Raw genomic sequence first — 20,619 nt, 5'->3', positions numbered from 1 at the left:
AAACCGTCTCGACAACTAATTTACATGGGTACCCCCCACAAAAAAAATTAATTTGGAAAACATTTGGACTTTATGATGTGTATTGATATAATTTGGCCTAATTGGTATGATATGTTTAATTTGGCAAATGGAAACTTAATAAAAATTATTGGGGAAAAAAGAGTTTAAGAATGTTAACACACCTGTCTTCTTGGCCCTTGCCATGCATGATGATGGTGCTATTTAATAAGAGTAATAGCACACCTCTTTCGAACTGTCCTCCCACAGGCTAGAAACTAGGGTTGCCATATTGTGAAGAGCAAAAAAGAGGACACATTCATCAACTTCTGCTTTTAATTGTGGATCGCTATGATGACTCCGCCCATGAAAAAGTGGACGTGTCCCTGGAAAAAGAGGACAGAAACTTGCTTTTTCTGTTTTAATTGAAAACCATCTTTAGACTCCATTCAGGCTTTTGTGCAAGTCCATAGCCAGTTGGCAGTAATAGTTATTGTTTCCAATAGGATTTGAAAACCCAAGCACTTTGTAGCAAGTTATAAAAAGACCCAGGACAGATTTTGCCTGCCTGTAGCCTCCCGATTGAAAAAATACAAGCAGCCCTGCAGGAAGGTTTCTGTTGCTTTCCCTTTCACCTTCACAGAGCCTCATTAACCTCACAGCATATACAAACAGTTTTAGACTAGCGGTATTAAATCCTCACATTTGAGACAATAAAGGCCAGATGGTGATAAAGGTGCAATAGATCATCTTGGAAGAACCGGTTCTTCAACGTTTAGAAACTCGTACCCCCACCTTAGCCTCACAGATGGCAATAGCAATAGTTTCTGCACAGATAGGTTCATTATTCCTCTTTTCTCATAAATTGAGCAAAGCTTTTGGCCCGCTAGCTTTAAAAAAATCAAATAAAAATAAAATACGGCAGGAGATTCTATGGCAGCGCATCTTAAAGGTCGTTGCCGAAACGTAATACTGGAAAGCCAAGGCTGGCTGCAGATCTGGCCCTGCCTTCAGACACTGCTGACTTGGAGATGATGTTTGATTGCTGCCAACAAGACTGACACAGCAGAAATTAAAAATGGAGGCCCCCGTGGCCAAACACAGCAAGCTAGCTCTTGCATCGAGAAGTGAGGTGCTTCTGAAGGCCTTTGGAAGCCAGCCTATCGCCATGATCCCAAGCATAATTGCTTGCAAGGAAGTCCTGTCTCTCTCAAAGAAAGAGAGCTACACCACTTTAAGGCAGCCTGAGCACATTGATAATATTACAGTCCTGTTCTCTGCTGCAAAGGCACACAGATCCAAATGAGTGATGCCCTCAAAACATGTATTTCCCAGCTCATGCGCACCTCAAAAAGAAGACAAGCAAACGCTCGGTCAGAAATCACGCTGAACACAGGTACAAGTGTTTGTGTGAAAGAGTGTACTTGTGTTGATTGGTACAGCCCACCTATTAGTGTGCACCTCCATTACAGCCTTCCCCACCCCTCCTCCAGAATTCCTATCCAGAGATAACTGTATCCCACTGGTATTCCATTCTACCCACTATGTCTAAGACCAAGCTCTCCAGTTCACCCAACTTAGCTCGGCAGCTTCTAGCATTAGCGTGTAAACACTGGCATGAAATAACAACAACAACAACAATATTTACACCACACCTATCTGGCCAGGTTTCTCCAGCCACTCTGGGAGGCTTCCAGCAACATGTAAAACAAAATAAAAAAGCATGCACTATCTCTTCAAGTTCTACATTTTGACCTGTGGTGCTTTGTCCTCTGTGAATTGCTATTTTGTACCCAGCACTCACAGTGCTTAGTTTTACGGCTCACATATTTAAATTTCCATCAATTTTATCATCTTCATCCCAAAGGAGAGATTTCCTCTGAACCACCTCCCCAATTCTTGCTGGCTCCCCTCCCCAGCAATCAGTTTAAAAGCTACTCTATCACATGGTGGTAGGAAAGGGTTTGTGTTCACTGGGCAGTTGGGGGACAGATTCTGAGCCCCCTGCACTTCCGATTATGTAACTAAGGACATGGAGGGCTTTGAACTGGGCTCCAAAAACCAATAAGAACACAAGAGCCTCCTGGGTCAGGCCAAAGGCCCATCTAGTTTTCAGAATGCCCAGTCAGATCCTTAGGGACCCCCAAGCAGAACCTGAGGGCAACAGCACTTCTGATTCCCCACAACCGGTACTCAGAGGCATGCTGTCTTCAGCAGTGGTGAACGAACATAGCCATCGTGTCTAGTAACTGCTGATAGCAGTGGTGTGCGGTAAATTTTTTCATAGGGGAACAGTTACGGCCTTGTGAGGGCAATTGGGGGGGGGAGAGAGATATCACATGCAGGAGCATCACAGCTCCCTCCCTAAGATGGGCAGAAACTTCCTGGGCTTTGGGAAGGAGGCACCTGAGGGGACTAGCCAAGTTCCCCATGTCCACTGAGTGCATGCCACTGGCTGATAGCCTTATCATCTGTGAATTTGTCCAAGGTGGTGGCCATCAGTGCCTCTTGTAGGAGCAAATGCTATGTTCAAAACTTTGTGGGGAAACAGTGCAGTTTTCTAAGCCCAACCCCAAGCAAAACAAGGGGTGTTCGTCCCATCACTAGCAGGCACCTAATGTTCCTTCGGGGAACAAATACACTCTCTCAGCCTACTCTCTCTCTCATACACATTGTAAGGCAGCCTTACTCATTTTCGTAAAAAATGAGGTGCCAGCACTCTTATCATAATAAAAGCGCCAGAGGTGCTAGCAGACTCTCTCTACCAGGGACAGCAGAAAATGAGGTGCTGGTATTCTGTGCCATTGAGCACCATCACAACAAAAGCACCAATCATATCCATACAGATGCAACGTGGTTAGGTTATGGGTGCTTAGCAAACAGGGCCAGGTTTCGTGAATGAGCAGGATGCTGGTCCCCATAAGATGCATCATTGTTCTCTGCTTAATTCAGAACCAAATTATCTGGCTTCAGTCCTTATTTAATTAACAGCAGACTGGATGTTTTCTCTCCATCACACTGATGTGTGTGATGAACTACAAGCAGGGGCCGCAAAATGCACCAGAGTTTGTTGGCTTGGCAGAGCTTATTTGTACCTGTGGAGGCCAGTCTGGGCAAAGATCCGGAGGCACAGATGGCCCTGTATTTGGTCCAGTTGGGGCTTTGCATCCAGGTACTGGGTACTTTGAAACCCACTCAATCAAATGGTAAACATTAGATGTTTTTTCTCCTCCCACAACATTTATGGCCTGGCTGTGTTGGATGAAGGGATGGGTTTTGTAAACACTGATCCCTTGGCAAAGGGAAAGACAGGTGCTTGGATGTGGGTTGAGAAGCAATACCCAAGTTAGACAATGGGAAGAGACACACTTTTTAAGGAAAAGTGAATGTGGATATTGGTTGGTAGCCGGGGCTCAGGCACAACAGAGGAGTTGCTGACTGGATTCAGGTCATCAGTACAGCCTGCAGTGGCAATGAGACACAGGCACTGATATTCACTCTGAGGGTGGCAGCCATGAGTCCCTGGGACACTCAAACTGGATCCCTAGAGACAGTTTCCTCAGCGCTTGCTGTATGGACACCACCACATCAGGCATCTCTCACTCCTCATAGATGCCCACTTGTACAGGAAGCACATGGGGTAGGAAACAGGTGAAGGCTTGTTTGGGATGTTTATCTCTAGCCCCATTGAATAATCTCTACTCTTCAGCAAGACAGTGGTGCCTGGGAAAGGTAGTCCGGGACTAGAGAGACAGAAGGCCTCAGCTAGAGAGGAGTTTGTTGGAGGAAGTTGTTCCCTGCCTAGGGATCTGTCCACGGTCCTCCAAGCCTTGTGTCTGACCTTCCTTATTCTACAGACCCAGGATCTGTGAACCATCTCTCTGTTTTGTCAGTTCTGGTACTCTCCAGCACCCTAGTCTGCTAACTGGACCTCTTACCTTTCTGGCCGTCTCTAGGTTGGGTCTTTCCTAAGACAGGATGTTGCACTCCCAATAAAGAATAAGCTGGGCATATTATCCCCAGGGTCAGAGGCAGTATGCCTCTGATTATTAGCATCTGGGGAGGTAAACAGTAGGAATGAGATACTGTACCCATGTCCTTCTTGTGTGTTTCCCATAGGTACCTGGTTGGCCACTGCGGGAAATGGGTTTTTGAACTAGGTAGACTTTTGGTCTAATTCATCAGGGATGTTCTTATACTCTGTGTTGTCTGCTGACTCTCAATTACTCATTCAGACTCTACACAGGTGCTGGCAAGTTTTTAAAAAATTATTAACAGGTTCTATAGAAGTCCCTGCAGCAGGGACTCACCCAGGCTAAGGGAAAAGAAAAAACAGGGAGTTTGGAGACTGTATTTAACGGGACATTGTGCTTGAATGTAACACGCATGCCAGAATACATAGCTGATGAGCTGTGTTCAATTTCATAGGTCATAATTTATGTAAGATTCTTCTTGCTTCATTATACAAAGTTAATTGGCATTGCATGATTTAGTGTACACATGGTCATAGGATTTATACAGGATTCCAGTGGCTCACTTTCATGCTTAAAAATGCTGTGTATGATCTATCTTCTCTCAGCATCAGTCACTGGAGCAAGAGTGTTTCAAATACGCCAAGGCAAAAGGATTCCAAATCAACTGCTTTGCAAATGATTCAGTGATCACTGTGAATGAAATAAGGGAGGAAAAGACCCCTGTGGAGGTAGGTAGATAAATGATAAATGCTAAACCTATTATGAGTGGTTGAAATTACTAACACAAAGGCACACTGCTTCAGGGAAAGTGTCTAGACTATGTAGAATGCAGCTATAAATAATACTCTAAAGACAGAATTCTACTCTGTGCTCAAAAGAACAATCTGAATATGCCTCTGCACTGCATCGGTTTTTGCAGTACCTAGTATCTTTGAGTTGATAACTCTCCACAAATTAGCAACTACCAGCGGCACTGGCAGTAATCTTTGGCATTTAAGAGCCACTCAGTAATTATAAATGGTTAAGTAACAACCTGGATTGAAAGGTATTTATTTGCATTTTCCTGACTTAAAGTAACAGAGTGTAGAAGAAGACAGTGAACGGCAATCATTTAAATCCACTCTAATTAAGAGGAGGCGAGGCTGCAGGAAAATGAATTGGAGGAATATTTTACCTGGAATTATGAGCCTTCTATAGATGGGTTCCAGGTTTGCTTCCAAGATGGCATTTCATACATGGCACATCTCCACTAAACGAGAGTGAACTCCACCAAATTAGCTCTTTAATAATGTAACTATTAATACTTGTTTAAAGCTTATTTTGAAGCATATAAATGTAACTAATTAATAACAATACATTACAAATTCACTATAAAACTTGTTTCAAAATAATTTTCTGACACAGCTTCTTTTAATTAATTTTACTTAGAAAAGCAAATAAAAGAAAACAATGCTCGCTGAGTAGCATTTGTGACTACTTTTGGGGCTGTTTTCAACATCTTTAATCATGATACTTATCACAATACAAAACTGGCTTCCAAATACAACTTGATTTTTGTAATGATGTTGCTATTTGCTCCTGACTGAGCTCAGTGACTTGTACACTGTGCTGGCATAACTCACTTCCTGTTGCCACTGCCACTCTCTTCCCTCCAGCAATCTATGTTCCCTCTTCCAACTTCTAATTTAGTCATCCATTTTGTTTGGATGACTCCAAATCCATTTTGGGAAGAATGACTCAACCTTTGATTCAAAAGCAGGGAATCTCCTTTTCTATATGAAAAAAAAGAGCATTTCAGGCTGAGGCTACCCCCAAAAGACCTCTCCTCTACTGAATAATCCTAAGGACATAGTTAGCTTTGCTTAGTGTCAAAAGGCATTAGGAACATAAGAAGCTGCCTTGTACTGAGTCATACCAATGATCCATCAAGCTCAGTGTTGTCTATACTGACTCCCTGGAGCTCCCTGGAGTCTCAGACAAGGCTCCCTCCTCACCAGAGATGGAACCTGAGGTCTTCTTCATACAAAGCAGATGCTCTACTACCAAGCTACAACCCTTTCATTGCTACCTTTACCTATATCAACAGTCATTTATCAGTTATGATAATAGAATCATAGACTTGGAGGAGACCCTAAGGACCATTTGAGTCCACTTCTCTGCAATGCAGGAATCTCAACTAAAGCATCCATGACAGATGGCCACCCAACCTTTGCTTAAAAACCTCCAGCGAAGGAAAATTATCCACCTTCCGAGGGAGTCCATTCCACTCTCAAACAGCTCTTACCATCAGAACATTCTTCTTGATGTGACAGCCCTTGAGATATTTGAAGATGACTATCATATCTCCTCTCAGTCTCCTCTTTTCCAGGCTAAGCATACCCAGTTCCCTCAATCATTCATAAGGGTTTCCAGACTCTTGATCATCTTGGTTGCCCTCCTCTGCACATGTTCCAGCTTGTCAATATCCATCTTAAATTGCAGCGCCCAGGACTGGACATGGTACTTCTGGTGTAGTCTAAGGCAGAATAGAGCTGTACTATTAACTTTGATTGATCAAGACACTATCCTTCTGTTGACGCAGCCTAGAATAGGCTTTTTTTTGCTGCTGCATCACACTGTAGACTCATGTTAAGCTTGTGGTCCACTAAGGCCCCTAGATACTTTTCACATGTACTACTGGCAAGCCAGATGTCCCCCAGGTTATATTTGTACAGCTAAGTGTAGAACCTTACATTTGTCCCTATTAAAATTCATGTTGCTAGATAGGCCCAGTTCTCCATTCTGTTCAGGTTATCTTGAACTCCAGTTCTGTCATCTATGGCATTAGCTACCCCTCCCAGTTTAATACCACTGATAGCTACATCCTCTGTGAATTTGTCTAATTTAAGCAGCAGTTGGGTGGCCATCTGTCAGGGATGCTCTAGCTGCATCCTGCACAGCAGATCTTGCATTGGACTAGATGAACTCCACAGTCCCTTCCAACTCTATAATTCTTTGTGGCCACCAACCCACAGGAAGCTCACAGGTAGCACCCATGCCCTACTGTTTGCCACATAGAAGCTACCTGCACATTGGTGAGATCCAAATCTACCATGTGCACATGTGCATTTGCTACAATAGCTATTTTTTTTTTAAAAAAAGAAAACCAATTTCTTATGCATTTAAGGCAAGATTTTAATAGCGGTTGCATGAGAGATGTTGGGTACCAGTGCTGTGCCCAACCCTTATCCTCCAGTTTTGAGAAGCACTTTGCCCTCTGTGCAAGAGGGTCATGGGAAGCTGCCTGGCACCAAGTCAGACCAGTGGTCCATCAGGCTCAGTCCTGTCTGGCAGCAGATTTCTAGGGTTTCAGGCAGGTGACATTTCCTGCCAGGGATTAAGCCTGGTACCCCCCTTCAGCACGGGAGGCAGCACCTCCCTAAGGTGCTACAGCACCTCCCCAAGGGTAGCAATTTTTTCTTTCCTTTTCACCATGGGGGGAAAAGAATTTCTCAGAAAATTTCAGGAGAGGGTTAAGACTTTTTGAAGTTATGCAAAATTAACTTTTTAAAGTTACATTTCTTTATGGAGCATGGTGCTGCAGTCCTCTGTAGCTTCCCCTGGTTTCCTTTTTAACTTTTAAAAATTGTTCAACTTTCAGATGCTTCAGAGTCCATCTTTCCTGGTGCCTGAAGACACACAATCAAGGATACTGCCTGTGGAGCACCAGAGAAGAGGGCAGACAACAGCAATTAAAATAAATAAATAAATAAATAAATAAATAAATAAAATGCCCATTACATCTCTCTAGAGAAATAGAGAGGCTTCCTGATAATATCTAATGATTTCTTTCCAAGCAAAAGGACTTTGCTAAAAATAATAATAACAAGTATGTGGTACGCAGCTTCTCAGTTGCCATTTTCCTGGAAAAGGGCATCATGGGGTTTTGATGGTACCCAGAAAGGCTGCAGATTGCTAAGCGATGCTTTTACAATGGAAGAGGACGCTCCCCTCCATGGAGCCCTGGTAAGTAAGCCCAAGAAACCAGCAGTTTCCTCATAACAATTTCACTGAAATTTTCCTTTCCCTTTGAAATTTCTGCAAAAGCAAGTTCATCCATCTCTGCCTATGTCTCTCTCCCCACACCCTCTCTCTGAATACAGAAAAATAAAGTGGATTCAAATTTTGACACAGCACTATGGTGGTTGCATAACTGGGCCTAATGAACAAAACAGGCAAAAGGATTGTTTCTATTGGACTAAAAGATATGGCCACTGAATTTACATATGTACATTTTCCTCTGCAGAAGTTATTAAGAAACTAAGAATGCATTCAGGATGCAAAGAAACGCAACACTCAAAGAATAATCGTCTATCTCGCATATTGTCTCGCATGACAGACGAATGCCAACATAACAAGGCGACCAACACTCCAGCAGCAACCATGTAGATGAAACAAAAGGCTTTGAGCTCTTGGATGAACTCACACAATCAAATGATCGTGATGAACAATAGCAGCTGATTCCTCTGTGGCTTAATTTTCCTTCCAACATGATCTCTCTCCATCTGACCTCTCTCTGTCCCAAAGAGAAACTTACACAGCAGCACCTTCAGAAAAGATGTCCACGGTTTCATTCAGAACACTTCAAACTTGTAATTGGGGTGGAGCAGTAGGTCTAGTCCATCTGCCTGACAAAAAGCTAAACGATGCCTTCACCACTCCCACGGTAGAAGAATAAGAAGAGTTTGGATTTGATATCCCGCTTTATCACTACCCAAAGGAGTTTCAAAGTGGCTAACAACCTCTTTTCCCTTCCTCCCCCACAACAAACACTCTGTGAGGTGAGTGGGGCTGAGAGACTTCAGAGAAGTGTGACTAGCCCAAGGTCACCCAGCAGCTGCATGTGGAGGAGCGGGGAAGCGAACCAGGTTCCCCAGATTACAAGTCCACTGCTCTTAACCACTACACCACACTGAGGATGACACCTGCCCGATTCAGACCACAGTGTGCTCCAAACAGGCAGTAGGAGCATATTGGAGCTGAAAGCTCCATCAAGTAACTCCATCAGGGCAGCCGAACCCCAACCTCAGGAAGAAATGCTGGGCCAGTCCCTCTGTGAGCATCTCTAAGCAATCTGACCTTTTTCTGAGCCCCAAATATTACTGTCACACATATCTTCAGCAGTGGCACAAACCATCCTTTGAAACTTCCACAGCAACTTCCTGCCTCCTAATATTGTGTCCCTAGTTGAAGGATTGAAACATTAACTGCAAAGGGGCAGAAGAGTTGTAGAACGACCAATACTTCTGTCATCAATCTGCCTGCCATTGAGCAGCCCACCTGAAGCCTCTTCTTAGAAGGCAGATCCGAGTATCTCTCTATTGCTGAGAGATAGTTTAAATTTTCTTTGCATATCCTTTTTCTCTCCTACCTGGTGCTTTTCCTCTTATCTCATTTCTAAACTTGGTATTGGGCAAGAGCTTGTTTTCATTAATTATTTGTGAAGGGCATAATTTATTTTAAGCATGATGGTGATGATGCTGACAGTTGTGTTGAGAACGGAGATCTTTGGTGCTATGTTATTTTCTCTTTTTACATGCTAAAGTCCACAGATCACACTCCTAAGCAACTGATCCTGCCATTAGATTTGATTATCTTTCCATTTGGTGTGAGAAAATGATCCTAAACATGCCTACTCCTAATACAAACAAATGAAAGTCTGTTTCCTTCTTTTAATGAATGAATGAATGAATGAATGAATACTACCTCCACTGATAGAGAAATTTGTCACCTGCATTTATTCAAAGTACATATATTATACTAAAATTTGACTTTGTGTGGCCCTCAGGTCACAGCTTCCCTCAGCACTGGGATGAACACTGATATATACTTACTTCCAGCGACTAAAGTTTGGGAAGGGCAAATCTGTCAATTTCCGTTTCTTCCTCAGTTTTTAAAATTTTCCCTTGAAAGAGTAGTGGGGATTTCAGGCAGTAAAATAGTGCAGGAGGTAACCGACAAGGAATAATGCCTTGCTATGCAAAACATGGATAACCTTTCTTGCATACCAAGTTTGGTAACTCAGTCTAATCCCCAAATCCCACAAGATCTCGGCAAAATCTCACAAGATCTCACAGAGCGCAAGAGGTCTTTCCAGAAGCCAATTCCACTGCTAGGGTTTTGCAGGTGCCACCGTGCAACACAGATTAGAGAGGTGGGGCACCAGTGGTGTGGGTGGGTGTGATGGCAGCATGTTCCTGTTTTGCCTCAAGTGTTGAAACAGGAAGCAACACTCCTGCTTTGAATGTGCATGAGGCCACCACTTTGCTGAAACTAAGCTGATCTGGGTCTGGACAGTGTTGATGGGTGGCTGCCTTGGGAGTCATGTGGACCCTCAGGAAGAAAGGCAGTTTGGACACAGCTTACCGTGGAAAAGCAATATGGAACTAAACTAAACTTCCCTGCTTGTGCTAACCTCAGCAACTCCCTGTTTTCATAAAAGCATTCAGCCATTACAACTATTGCTGGGATCAAAGCAACAGAAAGGATTTTTCAGAATGGGGAGACTAAGCCCACTGTGCTGCTCTGAAGACTTCAGATGCTGCAACTCTGTTCAGAATTCTTGAAACATGTGACAAAGTAAACACCTTTCGGCTCTTGAAACACGTAGTGATGTAAACAACTCTCATTGCCATTTTAGCATACCTCATCATCCCTTCAATGAAACTGCAGCTGATGCAACTGTCTTACAATCCCTTGCCTGCTCCAGACGGACAAGAAGCTGAGCTCATCCAGCTCCAAAGCAGCTTCACAATCAATAAACAAAACAAGAGTGGCTGTTTCTTCTTTAGAGCAGTATAAATATGTATCAAAGACTGCCTCTTTCTTTTCTGGAGGCTGAGTAGTTTGCATGGTGGAGGAATTAAAAGTTGTGTGTGGTCCCCCCCCCCACGCCGTTCCTCCCCCCACCCAGGCTCAGATTCTCTCTGTCTCAGAATGCTGACATCTCTGTCAACAGTTCCAAAAGATCTTGAACAAATGAGTCATTCTTAATGTAGGAAGGCAAAGATATTTGCTGAAACCAATCTGTCTCAAAGAGCGACCATGTGCGCTCATCATAACTACTCTTCAAATATCTGGAGGATACCATTCAGATTGTCCAAAACAAGATATACTGTATTTATGTTGAGAATGCAACACTAGCAGGTCATAGAAAGAGCATGAGTTCAACTCAATTCACTTTTGAATCTGCCACTCATAAAAACAGCCAGTCATGAAACAGAAATGAACACATAACACAATCATTTTGCTAAAATTAGTTGTTGCAGTAATGAGTTTGCTTGAGGCTCAAATCTCGCTTAAGGCAGTGCATGTATTGAAGACAAGGAGAATTTTCCCTAAGTAATAGCAAGAGGTGGAATCATCTCACGCAATCTCTATGGAAGTGCTAATTTAAGAATATGCATTAAAACCTATTCTTTAGACACAGCTGGAGACTCTGAAGGGAGACAATGGAAACTCTTCTCCTACTCAAAAGCAGTTCTTGAATATTGGTCAGTGCACTCCCCCCTTAGCTTCAACATAAGTGATAGAATCTTGATGTCAATGGACTATTCTGATTCTGCCATCTTCATTCATTCATGCATTCATTTCATCTCTACGGATAAATTTTCCGTGGGTTGTTTTAATTCATAATATGGCCCCATTAGGTTTTATGTCCCTTGCCATGTGCTTTAGCCAGTTGTGTCACATTTACTATTTAGGACCCTGGCTTGGTTTAACTCAAGTGTTTCGGCCACTATACTACCACTGATGTACAGAGAGTTAAATTATTTTCAAGTAAAGTTTGTTGCCTTAATTGAGCTGTAAACCTATGTTATGCACTGTTTCTCTCTTATATAAAAAAGAAAGAAAAAGATTGTACAGTATATGCATCAGCTGAGCAAGGTCCCAAATTCCTTAGTCCCCAGAATCTCCACCTCAAAGGCTCCCAAGGCTACAGACCCTGGAGAACCACACTCAGCCAGATCAGATCCCACTGCAATTTAGCTCAGTATGAGATTGCACCATGTTTTCATATTTGCTAAATGTTTGCATCCTCATTTACTATTTTGGGGGGAGAGGGGAGAGGGGAATACTAATTCTGATTTCAACATAACCTTATTGATTTCTGCTGGGGATTTCCACCCACCCACCAGACCACACAATATTTGCAATGTTTTAAAACTTATCTTGGCAACAACCTCACACAACAGAAGCATTCCCATTTTACAGGTGGCAAGTCAAGGTGGCTGGCCCAGCAAAGTATTATGGCTGAGCAGACATTTGAAAGAATGCCTTCCACATCAGAGCTCAACATTTCTAATCCATGTAGCACCCCTTCCACCTGCTCCCTGTCTACCTTCAAATGAAGTTTTCTTTTTGAAACCTACTACTCTCACCCCCCCTTCTTATATAATATGGAGAATTTATATTGCATTGAGTGAGAGGGGATAACAAAATGCACAACTGTCAGCAGCATGATACAAAAACCATCAACCCCAAACCTAAAACCACCCAAGGCAATAATATTCAAATATAATATGCACTATCATCAATGTATCCCATATAGATAATACATGTGTATAAGTGTTTGACCTTCCACACTAAACTCTCCAGTTAGTTCCTCTGCAAACTGTGTTCCCCTGAATAATTTTTTTCCAGCCTCCTTTTTCTCGAATGGGCTAATAATAGCCTTGTGATGCGACAAACTGAATGAATTTTTGAATGTCATTTCCATCAATATGTCCTAGAGACGTTCTGGTTTAGAAAGGTCGTTGGTAAGGCATGCAGCCATTTGGCATTCTTAAAAGTTTGCCTCTAAGGTTTTGAATAAACTAAATGTAACTTTGCTTTTTGTTTTTCCCCCAAATAGAGTTTAAAAAAGCTATGTGAGAGCATCACTTAGCTAGAGAATGAGAAGGGAGGCAGATGCAACTGAGTTATCTGGTGTTCTTCACAAAACACACAAAACCAAACTAATTTGCTGTGATTGTCTAGATGATAGATGACCCTGCCCTTATAACTGAAAGTGTCAATAGCAGTTCTTTTCATTGGGAGCTAAATTGTATTGCCTATTTCAAAGTCCACCTGGGTCCTCCGTGTCCCTCCTTATTCTTGTAATCTCTCTCTTTCTCTCTCTCTCTCTCCTTATCTCTCTCTCATACACACAAATAAATAAATATGAATAAAACCTGTTTGCTACTAGTTTTGTGGTGCCCCTTTGGCGAATGCATCTTGTGTAGGTCCTGCCGGCACTTTGACTGGAAAGGAACCTTTCCTCATACCACAAGAGCAAGCTAGGTTTCATTCAGAAATATAGAGGTATCTGCTCACAAGCATGTTTTCCAGGCTAGGCCTTAGTGGAGTAGTAATTTTCTTTATCATCTTAGGTTCGTATTTGACAAACTACTTATTTATGACTATCCCTGCTGATTCCAGTGGGAGTTTCAAGTTTATGACCTTCATTTACGCAACAAAAATTATGACAGAAAGGAGAATTGACTACCTTTCCTAAACATAACTCATTTGGAATTCATGGAATATAAACATAACCATCAGCAGCTCAGAGTTACCTTTACTGCAAAGAGTGCAATTTATTTAATTGCACAATGTTTAATAATACTCTGTACGAAGGCAGTAAGGTTTACTAAATCAGTAGGAGTTTTGCCATCTACTTCCATGAGATGTGGACTGCATCTTTAGGCTACAATCTTATGCTCCATTCAGTGCAGTGAGATATACTTGAAAATAAAACAAGATATGATGGACTTGGCTCTTGGGCTGGAAATCTCTATTTTGGCAGGAACTCAGTGGTTGACCTTGGGAAAGTCACTTTCTGTCTCTAAGTCTCAGTTTCCAAGCTATAAAGTTTAGATTCTAGTGATCTGCTTCACAGGTCTGTTTGCAAGCCCAAAGAAGACAGCAGTGCTGAAGCACACCATATATTAAAAGTACTAAACTATAACTAGAAAATGCATCAACTACGGGACGCAGCATAACAACGGCTGGATTAATTACACCTCTTTTTAAATAGATGTGCACAGAAGGCTAGGATCACACAACAGAGTACTAAGCACATGAGAAATTAAGGTATTTCATCCCCCTTTCAGTTTACTCAAACTCTGTTCACTTTCGGTGTGTCTCTGATTTAAAATTTAGTGTGCATGTGCAGCAGGTACCCCTGCTGCTGGTCAAAAGAATTATGCAGAGCTCATCTGTAGTGCTTTTTTGCATTGTAGAAGACAGAAAGAAAAAACAGGCATGAAAAAGAAAGTGATCTGAACTTAGCGTGAAGCATGTTATGCTCCTGTTAAACATCAAACGCTGCACCGAGAAGGCTTATGGCTGGGGCTTCTCCAGCAGGGACACAAAAGCTCTGCTGCAATAATTGGTTCTTACAGTAGCACAAGCGCGGCAGGCAACTGGGCCAGAGTAACCTTTGCTCAGAGCTCCTGGAGAGCAAGTGCTTGGCTGCTTCTCTCCAGCGGGTGCAGCAACAGTCACCTTGGGACTAGAGGGGTGGGGTGGGGGTGCAAGAGGGGAGTGAAGGAGCCCTTCAGGACTCCAGAAACACATGACCTGCTTTTACGCTCTGTGGTGTGTTGACTTTTTTATTATTATTTTTTTTTTAAAAAAAGGCCTCTTCTGGGAATAGCTGCAGTTACATAAGGCACAGGGGAAGCAGCCGAGAGAGACAGAGAAAGAGAGAGAGAGGGGGGGGGATATAGATCATCTGACTTCTTGTCCACTGCCAGGGTTATCCCTCTTCAAGCAGCAATGCTGGGTGGATTCTCTCTTACTTTCTTCTCTGGTGCTGCCTTTGTTTCTCACTTTCTTCTTCCCATCCCTGCAAATTTCTGCTTCATTTCCACTCCTCTATCCCTTTGGCTTCCAGCAGTACTCCCATTGCCTTGATCTTGGGCCGAGAGGCCCCTCTGGTGTGTATGTGTGTCTCCCTCTTGTCCTTCCCGCTCCCTCTCCTCTTACTGCATTCGAATGCTGCAGGCAACTCCCAGCCTTTCCAGCTCAGCAGGCCACTTCCCACCTCTGTGGTGGTGCTGGATGCAGACCAAGGGGAGCTGGGTTCAAAACCTGACTCAGCCATATCTCTCTCTCTCTCTCTCTCTCTCTCTCTCTCTCTCTCTCTGACAAGGTCTCTCTTCTCTGAGCTTCAGGGACTGCTTGCACCTCCTGCCAGGGTTTTGTTGTAGAGAGGGATGAGATCATGGCTGCACATGCACTTTTTATATTGTATTAAGAAAGAGGGCTGGCCATGATGCCTAAAACTTGCCCAGGGAAGGGTTGCCTTCCCATGTCAGCTGGCCACAGAGGTCTCCTCCTGTCAACCTGGGGGGGGGGGGGACTTACAGTGCAGCATTAACTGTCCCTGGGGGGCTCTGCTTCTCTTGTTCTCCCACCTCCCTGCTCTGACCCTCCTCTTCTGCTGAGCGCCAGGTGATGCTTCTCCTGTCTGCCCCGCTCCCCTCCGCAGACATCTCTGCCTCTTTGCAGGGTGCCCGCCAGCCCTCCATTGTTCTCCCCGTCCAGGCGTTACCTTCTGCTGCCTCCGAGCCATGTCGGTGGGCTGCTTGGCGTTGAAGGGGTAGGCGATGCACCTCATGACGAAGACATACAGCTGCAGCTTCTTCTTGCGCTCCTCTTCCTCTTTCTGCAGCCGCTCGAGCTCTTCCTTCTCCTTCTCGCTCACCACCGAGGGGCTGGGGCTTGAAGGCCGGACGCTGCTGCCGCTCCGGCTGCTGGGCTGCAAGCCCCCGCCGCCCCCCGAGCTCTCGCTGGTCCGGCTGGGCGAGAGCCGTGCCCCAGAAGCCGCCGGGGCCAGCACCTCCTTGCTGCTTTCCTCTTCCACGATCTCATCGGATTCCTCCTCGCTGGACGACGGGTCCAACATGCTGGCGGCGGATCGTGCCCTTGGCGCGCAGCTCTAAGCGGGAGAAAGGACCGAGGGCAGGCAGGCAGGCAGGTAGGCAGGCAGGCAGCACAAAGCCCGGCTTGCACTTCCAAGATGCCCTCCTTTCACAGTCTCCTCCGGCTCATCCGCCGAAAGGTGGCTGGCAAACCGAATAAAGTCTCGTCCTTCTCCTCCTCGGCCACCACTCTCTCAGCTCCCTGCAACTTCAGCCACCGAATCGCGCCAGCCGAGCTCCAGGAAAAAGTCGCGCCGGGGAGCCGGTGCCCGAGGAGGCGAGCTGCCTGCCGCTCGGATGCAGCTGACAGCCGAGAGGGCGCCGCCGTCTTCCCAACAGGAGAGACAGAGAGCGAGCGAGAGCAAACGAGCGCTTACGTGGGTTTATGGCTTTTAACTCTTGCCTACCCGGGACTGGCTCGGCTGCTTGCTGCACAGAGAGAGAAAGGCGTCGGGATCAAAGGCTGCCGTCGCGGCTGGCCTCGCTCTCTCTCTCCTCCAGCGAGGCCGGGCTCGGCCCCTCCTGCGATCGATCTATTAATACAGAGCTAGGCAGATGGTGCTCCTCCGCGCGCGCTCCTCTCCGCCTCTCTCGCTCGCCTCGCTCTCCCGCTTAGTTCCCGTCAAGCCAATAATAAAGCCGCAGGGCGAGAGGAGCTGACCAGGGTGCTGAATGTAAGCAGCCAACTGCAGAGGCATTGAAAAGCGCCCGGCGCAGCTGCGGCCACAGCGGCGGCAGCAACAACAAGCAGAACGGCCGACCCCGGTCTGCGCAGGCTCAGAGCTCCCGTCTCCTCCTCTTCCCTCCTCACCCACCCCTCCCTGCACGAGAGCGTAGCACATGACTGTTTGGGAAAGTGACGCCCCCCCAAAGAAGCATCTGCCCTTACCCTCCTTCCTTCCTTCCTTCCTTCCTTCCCGCACCCTCCTGCTACCCCTCTGATTTCCCAGCCCTGATTTCTTTTCTCCTTCTTCCTGATTTGACTTTTCTTCCCTGCCTCGCTTACTCGAGGGATGGGGTGGGGCGGAGGAAGGAAACGTGGAGCGGCTTTGCAAGCAGAGCTGAGGAAGAGTGCCAAGTGGTTGGGGGTGTATGTGAGAGCAGCGGCAGGGAAGGTTAGGGGGCAGAAGTGAAGATCAGAGGAAGTGTGGCGAGCGGAACGCTGTGGTAACAGTATGGGAGGCAATAGGAAGAAATCCGATGGGGCAGGGAAGGGCAGGGGACGCTCTGGTTGCAGGCTGATCAGTCCATGGGAAATGAAGGGCAAATTGGGATAGGGGAAGGGAATCCAGAAATCAGAGCAGGGCAGAAGAAGGGCAAATGAATCAACTCTGGAGACGTGGGGGGTGAAGCTACAGTCCTAATCAGAGCCATACCTAGGCTTCCTTGTGCCCTTGGAAGCTGTATTGAAGCCAGGAGGGACCATGGACAAGAAACTCAAAAAGTTCATTTTTTTGTCACCTTGCCACTCTGAGCCAGAGTGTAGAGGTGCAATTTTTGCACTCCCCTGGAAATGCACCCTTGGCCAATCTAACCAACCCCTAGGTACTGTTGGTTTCTGCTCTCTTCACTGTGCAGCGAAGTGCTTGTCACGAGACAGGTGTTTACATTCCACAGTCTGTGCTGTTGGAGTTTCTCACGGGAAAGGAGACTGGATGTGACGTACACTGGTTTCCTGTTTTTCACTGTTCACACAGTGGTTCTCTCCGTGCTTTTGAGGAGAGAGGATGCTTTCTCTGCTCCGGCAGAGGCAAGATGTTTTTCTGTAATCTACCAGCTTTGAAGTGTAAATAAAGTAATATAGAGTATGTGGCACATACTCCTCATCATTCCGCTGTGCTTGGGACACTGCAATTCAACAGGTACACCCCTGATCCTAATTCCATTTACCTGGGAGAAAGCCCTACTAAATTCAATAGGAGTAGACATAGTTAGGCTTGCACTGCAGCTCAGTTTGATCCTGCTCCCACAATGCTAGGAAGTCCAGCCAGTGAAAGTGATTGGCAGAGTATATTCAGGAGAAGTAAGAGAAGGCAAGTGTCCCCACAGTGCAGGATGTCACTGTGGCATTTGCTGCTATAAGGGCTGGTGGCGATGGTCGCTGGTTTAGCTGGCTTTAAAGGAGGGGGGAGGAATTAGGTAAATTCGTGGAGGTTGTGTGTATAAGAGAGTACTAGTCATGTATGGTGGCCCTGTGGAAGGTTGATGTTCAGGCATGATAATAATAGTTTATTATTTATTCCCCACCTATCTGGCTAGATTTCCCCAGCCACTCTGGGCAGCTCCCAACAGAATATTAAAAACACAATAAAACATCAAACATTAAAAACTTCCCTAAACAGGGCTGCTTTCAGATGTCTTCTAAAAGTCAGATAGTTTTTTATTTCCTTGACATCTGATGGGCGGGCACCACTACCAAGAAGGCCCTCTGCTTTCAGTAGCATAAAGTGTCAAGTGTAGTAGGGAGCAACCATCACCCTCATGTCCTGTTTGTGAGCTTCCCAGGAGTACCTGGTCAATAAAGGAAGCAGGATGCTGAACCAGATAAACCCTTGCTCTGATCCAGTAGGAATCTGTTTACACTGATATTCACACAGCATCACCCCACACAAAAACACACCTCCTGCTGCAGTTTGATGGCTTAACACAAAAATAACAGTTGTGAATTAGAACAAATTTCAGCAGAGTAAAGTTGATCTGAAAGGTTAATGATGTCTTCCCAAGACTAAAAAGGCGTGTGGGTTTGCTTTTGCAAAATAAAATGGCAGGTCACAACAGTCCCATTGAATTTCATAAGAGCTAAGTGGCTTTGGGAGGAGGTTCTACAGTTATATTTTTAAAAGAACAATATTACCAAGTTTTTGCTGAACTGATTGCAGAGCACCACATACACTTAGCTAGCAGTAAGTTCCATGGAGCTCAGTGGGGTTTAGTTTAGTTTAGATTGGACATGTGCAGGGTTGTAGGAATCCTAGACACACTTGCTTGGGATTGAATGCTGCAAATTATGAGCTAGGAAGTCTTCATTTCAATCCTTGCTTTAGTCACAGACTCAATAGAGTTAAATAAACTGCTCTCTATCAACCCATGCCCATCTGCAATATGGGAATAATAGCATTAACAGTCTATCTTGCAAGAATCTTGTAAAAGATTGTCTGCAGCACTCTGTGAAGTACTTTGCCTGCCCTTGTTTATATATCTCTTCTCTCCCTCATTAGTGCTGTGACCATGCTGTTTCTGCCCAGTGTCTTACATGGCATCCCTGCAGTAACAGTACCACAGTGCTGATAAATCTGTTAAACTGGCAAAAGTATTTCTGGAGAAGTATATTCATGAATATGTAGATCCTGTTTTCTTGCATGGTCGTGCTTGCATTAAAGCTGCATACACAATGCAGTCTTATGGTACATCCTCCTGTATGAATCTCACTGCCTATTAAGGCATCGTAATAGGGCCCTGGTTAGAGTCTTGCCTCATGGAGTACTTAGGACAATGGCAGGGTTTTCTCACAGCTAAAATGTAAATAATTGGGAAATGTGGATGTCAAAACAGCACTCAGAGCAGCTGAGCCAGTTCAGACACTTTAGTTTCCTCCATAGGTTACAGCCCCTGAATGCAATTGCACAGGAGAATCATGGTCTGATCTAGGGATGGGGAGAAATTAAATTCAGTTAACATTAAAAGGCAAATCTACCAAATTCTCACTTTCGGAAACAAAACAGTGTCATCCTTAAAAATGCACAATTTCCTGAATTTTGCAATGCAGATCAAGTACTATGTACAAAAATGCATATACTGGGGTAAAGTATGGATAAAAATGAATATATTAAACAAAGTAAGTCAGGTAAATGCATTATATTAGGAAAAAATGGACAAAATGTATATTAGGCAAAATGCATATGAACTTGTGTATATTAAGAGAAATTTGCATTAAGTTGCTGGTGAATTTTCATGAGGACTTAAAAATAAATAAATCAGAAACCGGTGTTTAAATGTGGAGGACTGAAAAAATGAGAAACCAAGAGAAACAGAAATTGACGGTTTTACTCATCTCGAGTCTGAGGTTGCAATCATACACAGTGCAATTCTAACAACATCTACTCAGAAGTGAATCTGTTGAATTCAATGGGGCTTAGTTCCAGGTCAGTGGTGTTAGGGTTGCAGCCTCACTTGGGGGTGAGACCATTGAACTCAGTGGGATTTACTTCTGAGTGGTAATACCTGACTGTGCTTTTATTCTTGTCGAATGGTGTAGGGGTCTTATACCGTACCCCAAGGTTACTCATGGAGGACCTTGTGCCTATGGCTACTGCTGACACAGGGGTAATAAAACTGGCACAGATGGCGAGCATTAGCACTCACCATGATGAATATTGCCTCAAGGATTTTTACGGGGAGGGGAATGTGATTACTCCTAGAGCACCTATGCTGCTGTGCATTAAAATTTAAAGATCTTTCTGATCAGGCTCAACATGTAGGCTGCACATAAATGGAGATCAGGGCTGCCTGTGGAGAGCAGTACAAGTCCCCCGCAGAAGCAGAGAGTCATAACCATCGTGTTTCACTTCCGTTTGTGAATGGGAATAGGTGGAAGGGACAGGTCTCAAGCGAAATAGTTGCACAGTTTCTTGTTTCACACGTAGATTGGGGGTAACACTTCTGACAGTGAGCCTGGCTCTTCTATTCCTGTACATTGTTCAGAG

The 20,619-nt window shown here is 44.7% G+C and overlaps 1 protein-coding gene across 13 annotated transcripts in view; it reads right to left on the bottom strand.

Moving 5' to 3' along the window:
• The window catches only part of CADPS (calcium dependent secretion activator), a 334,379-nt gene extending 317,901 nt beyond the window's left edge, over positions 1-16,478 (bottom strand). For 6 of the 13 annotated variants that reach the window (XM_079958116.1, XM_079958110.1, XM_079958105.1 and 3 more), the window contains exon 1: positions 15,547-16,477. In XM_079958116.1, the coding sequence (XP_079814242.1) occupies positions 15,547-15,900 (354 nt within the window). In that variant the 5' untranslated portion in view covers positions 15,901-16,477. Of the gene's footprint in view, positions 1-15,546 lie in introns of all 13 variants that reach the window. The other 7 variants (XM_079958109.1, XM_079958115.1, XM_079958104.1 and 4 more) reach the window with 2 other exon arrangements.
• Between the last annotated feature and the right edge of the window lie 4,141 nt (positions 16,479-20,619).

The sequence above is a fragment of the Podarcis cretensis genome (assembly GCF_951804945.1).
Source record: "Podarcis cretensis genome assembly, chromosome: 2".
Taxonomy (NCBI): Eukaryota; Metazoa; Chordata; class Lepidosauria; order Squamata; family Lacertidae; genus Podarcis; species Podarcis cretensis.
The sequence above is the reverse complement of the archived record's forward strand: the minus strand, read 5'-3'. Positions and strand labels throughout refer to the sequence as shown.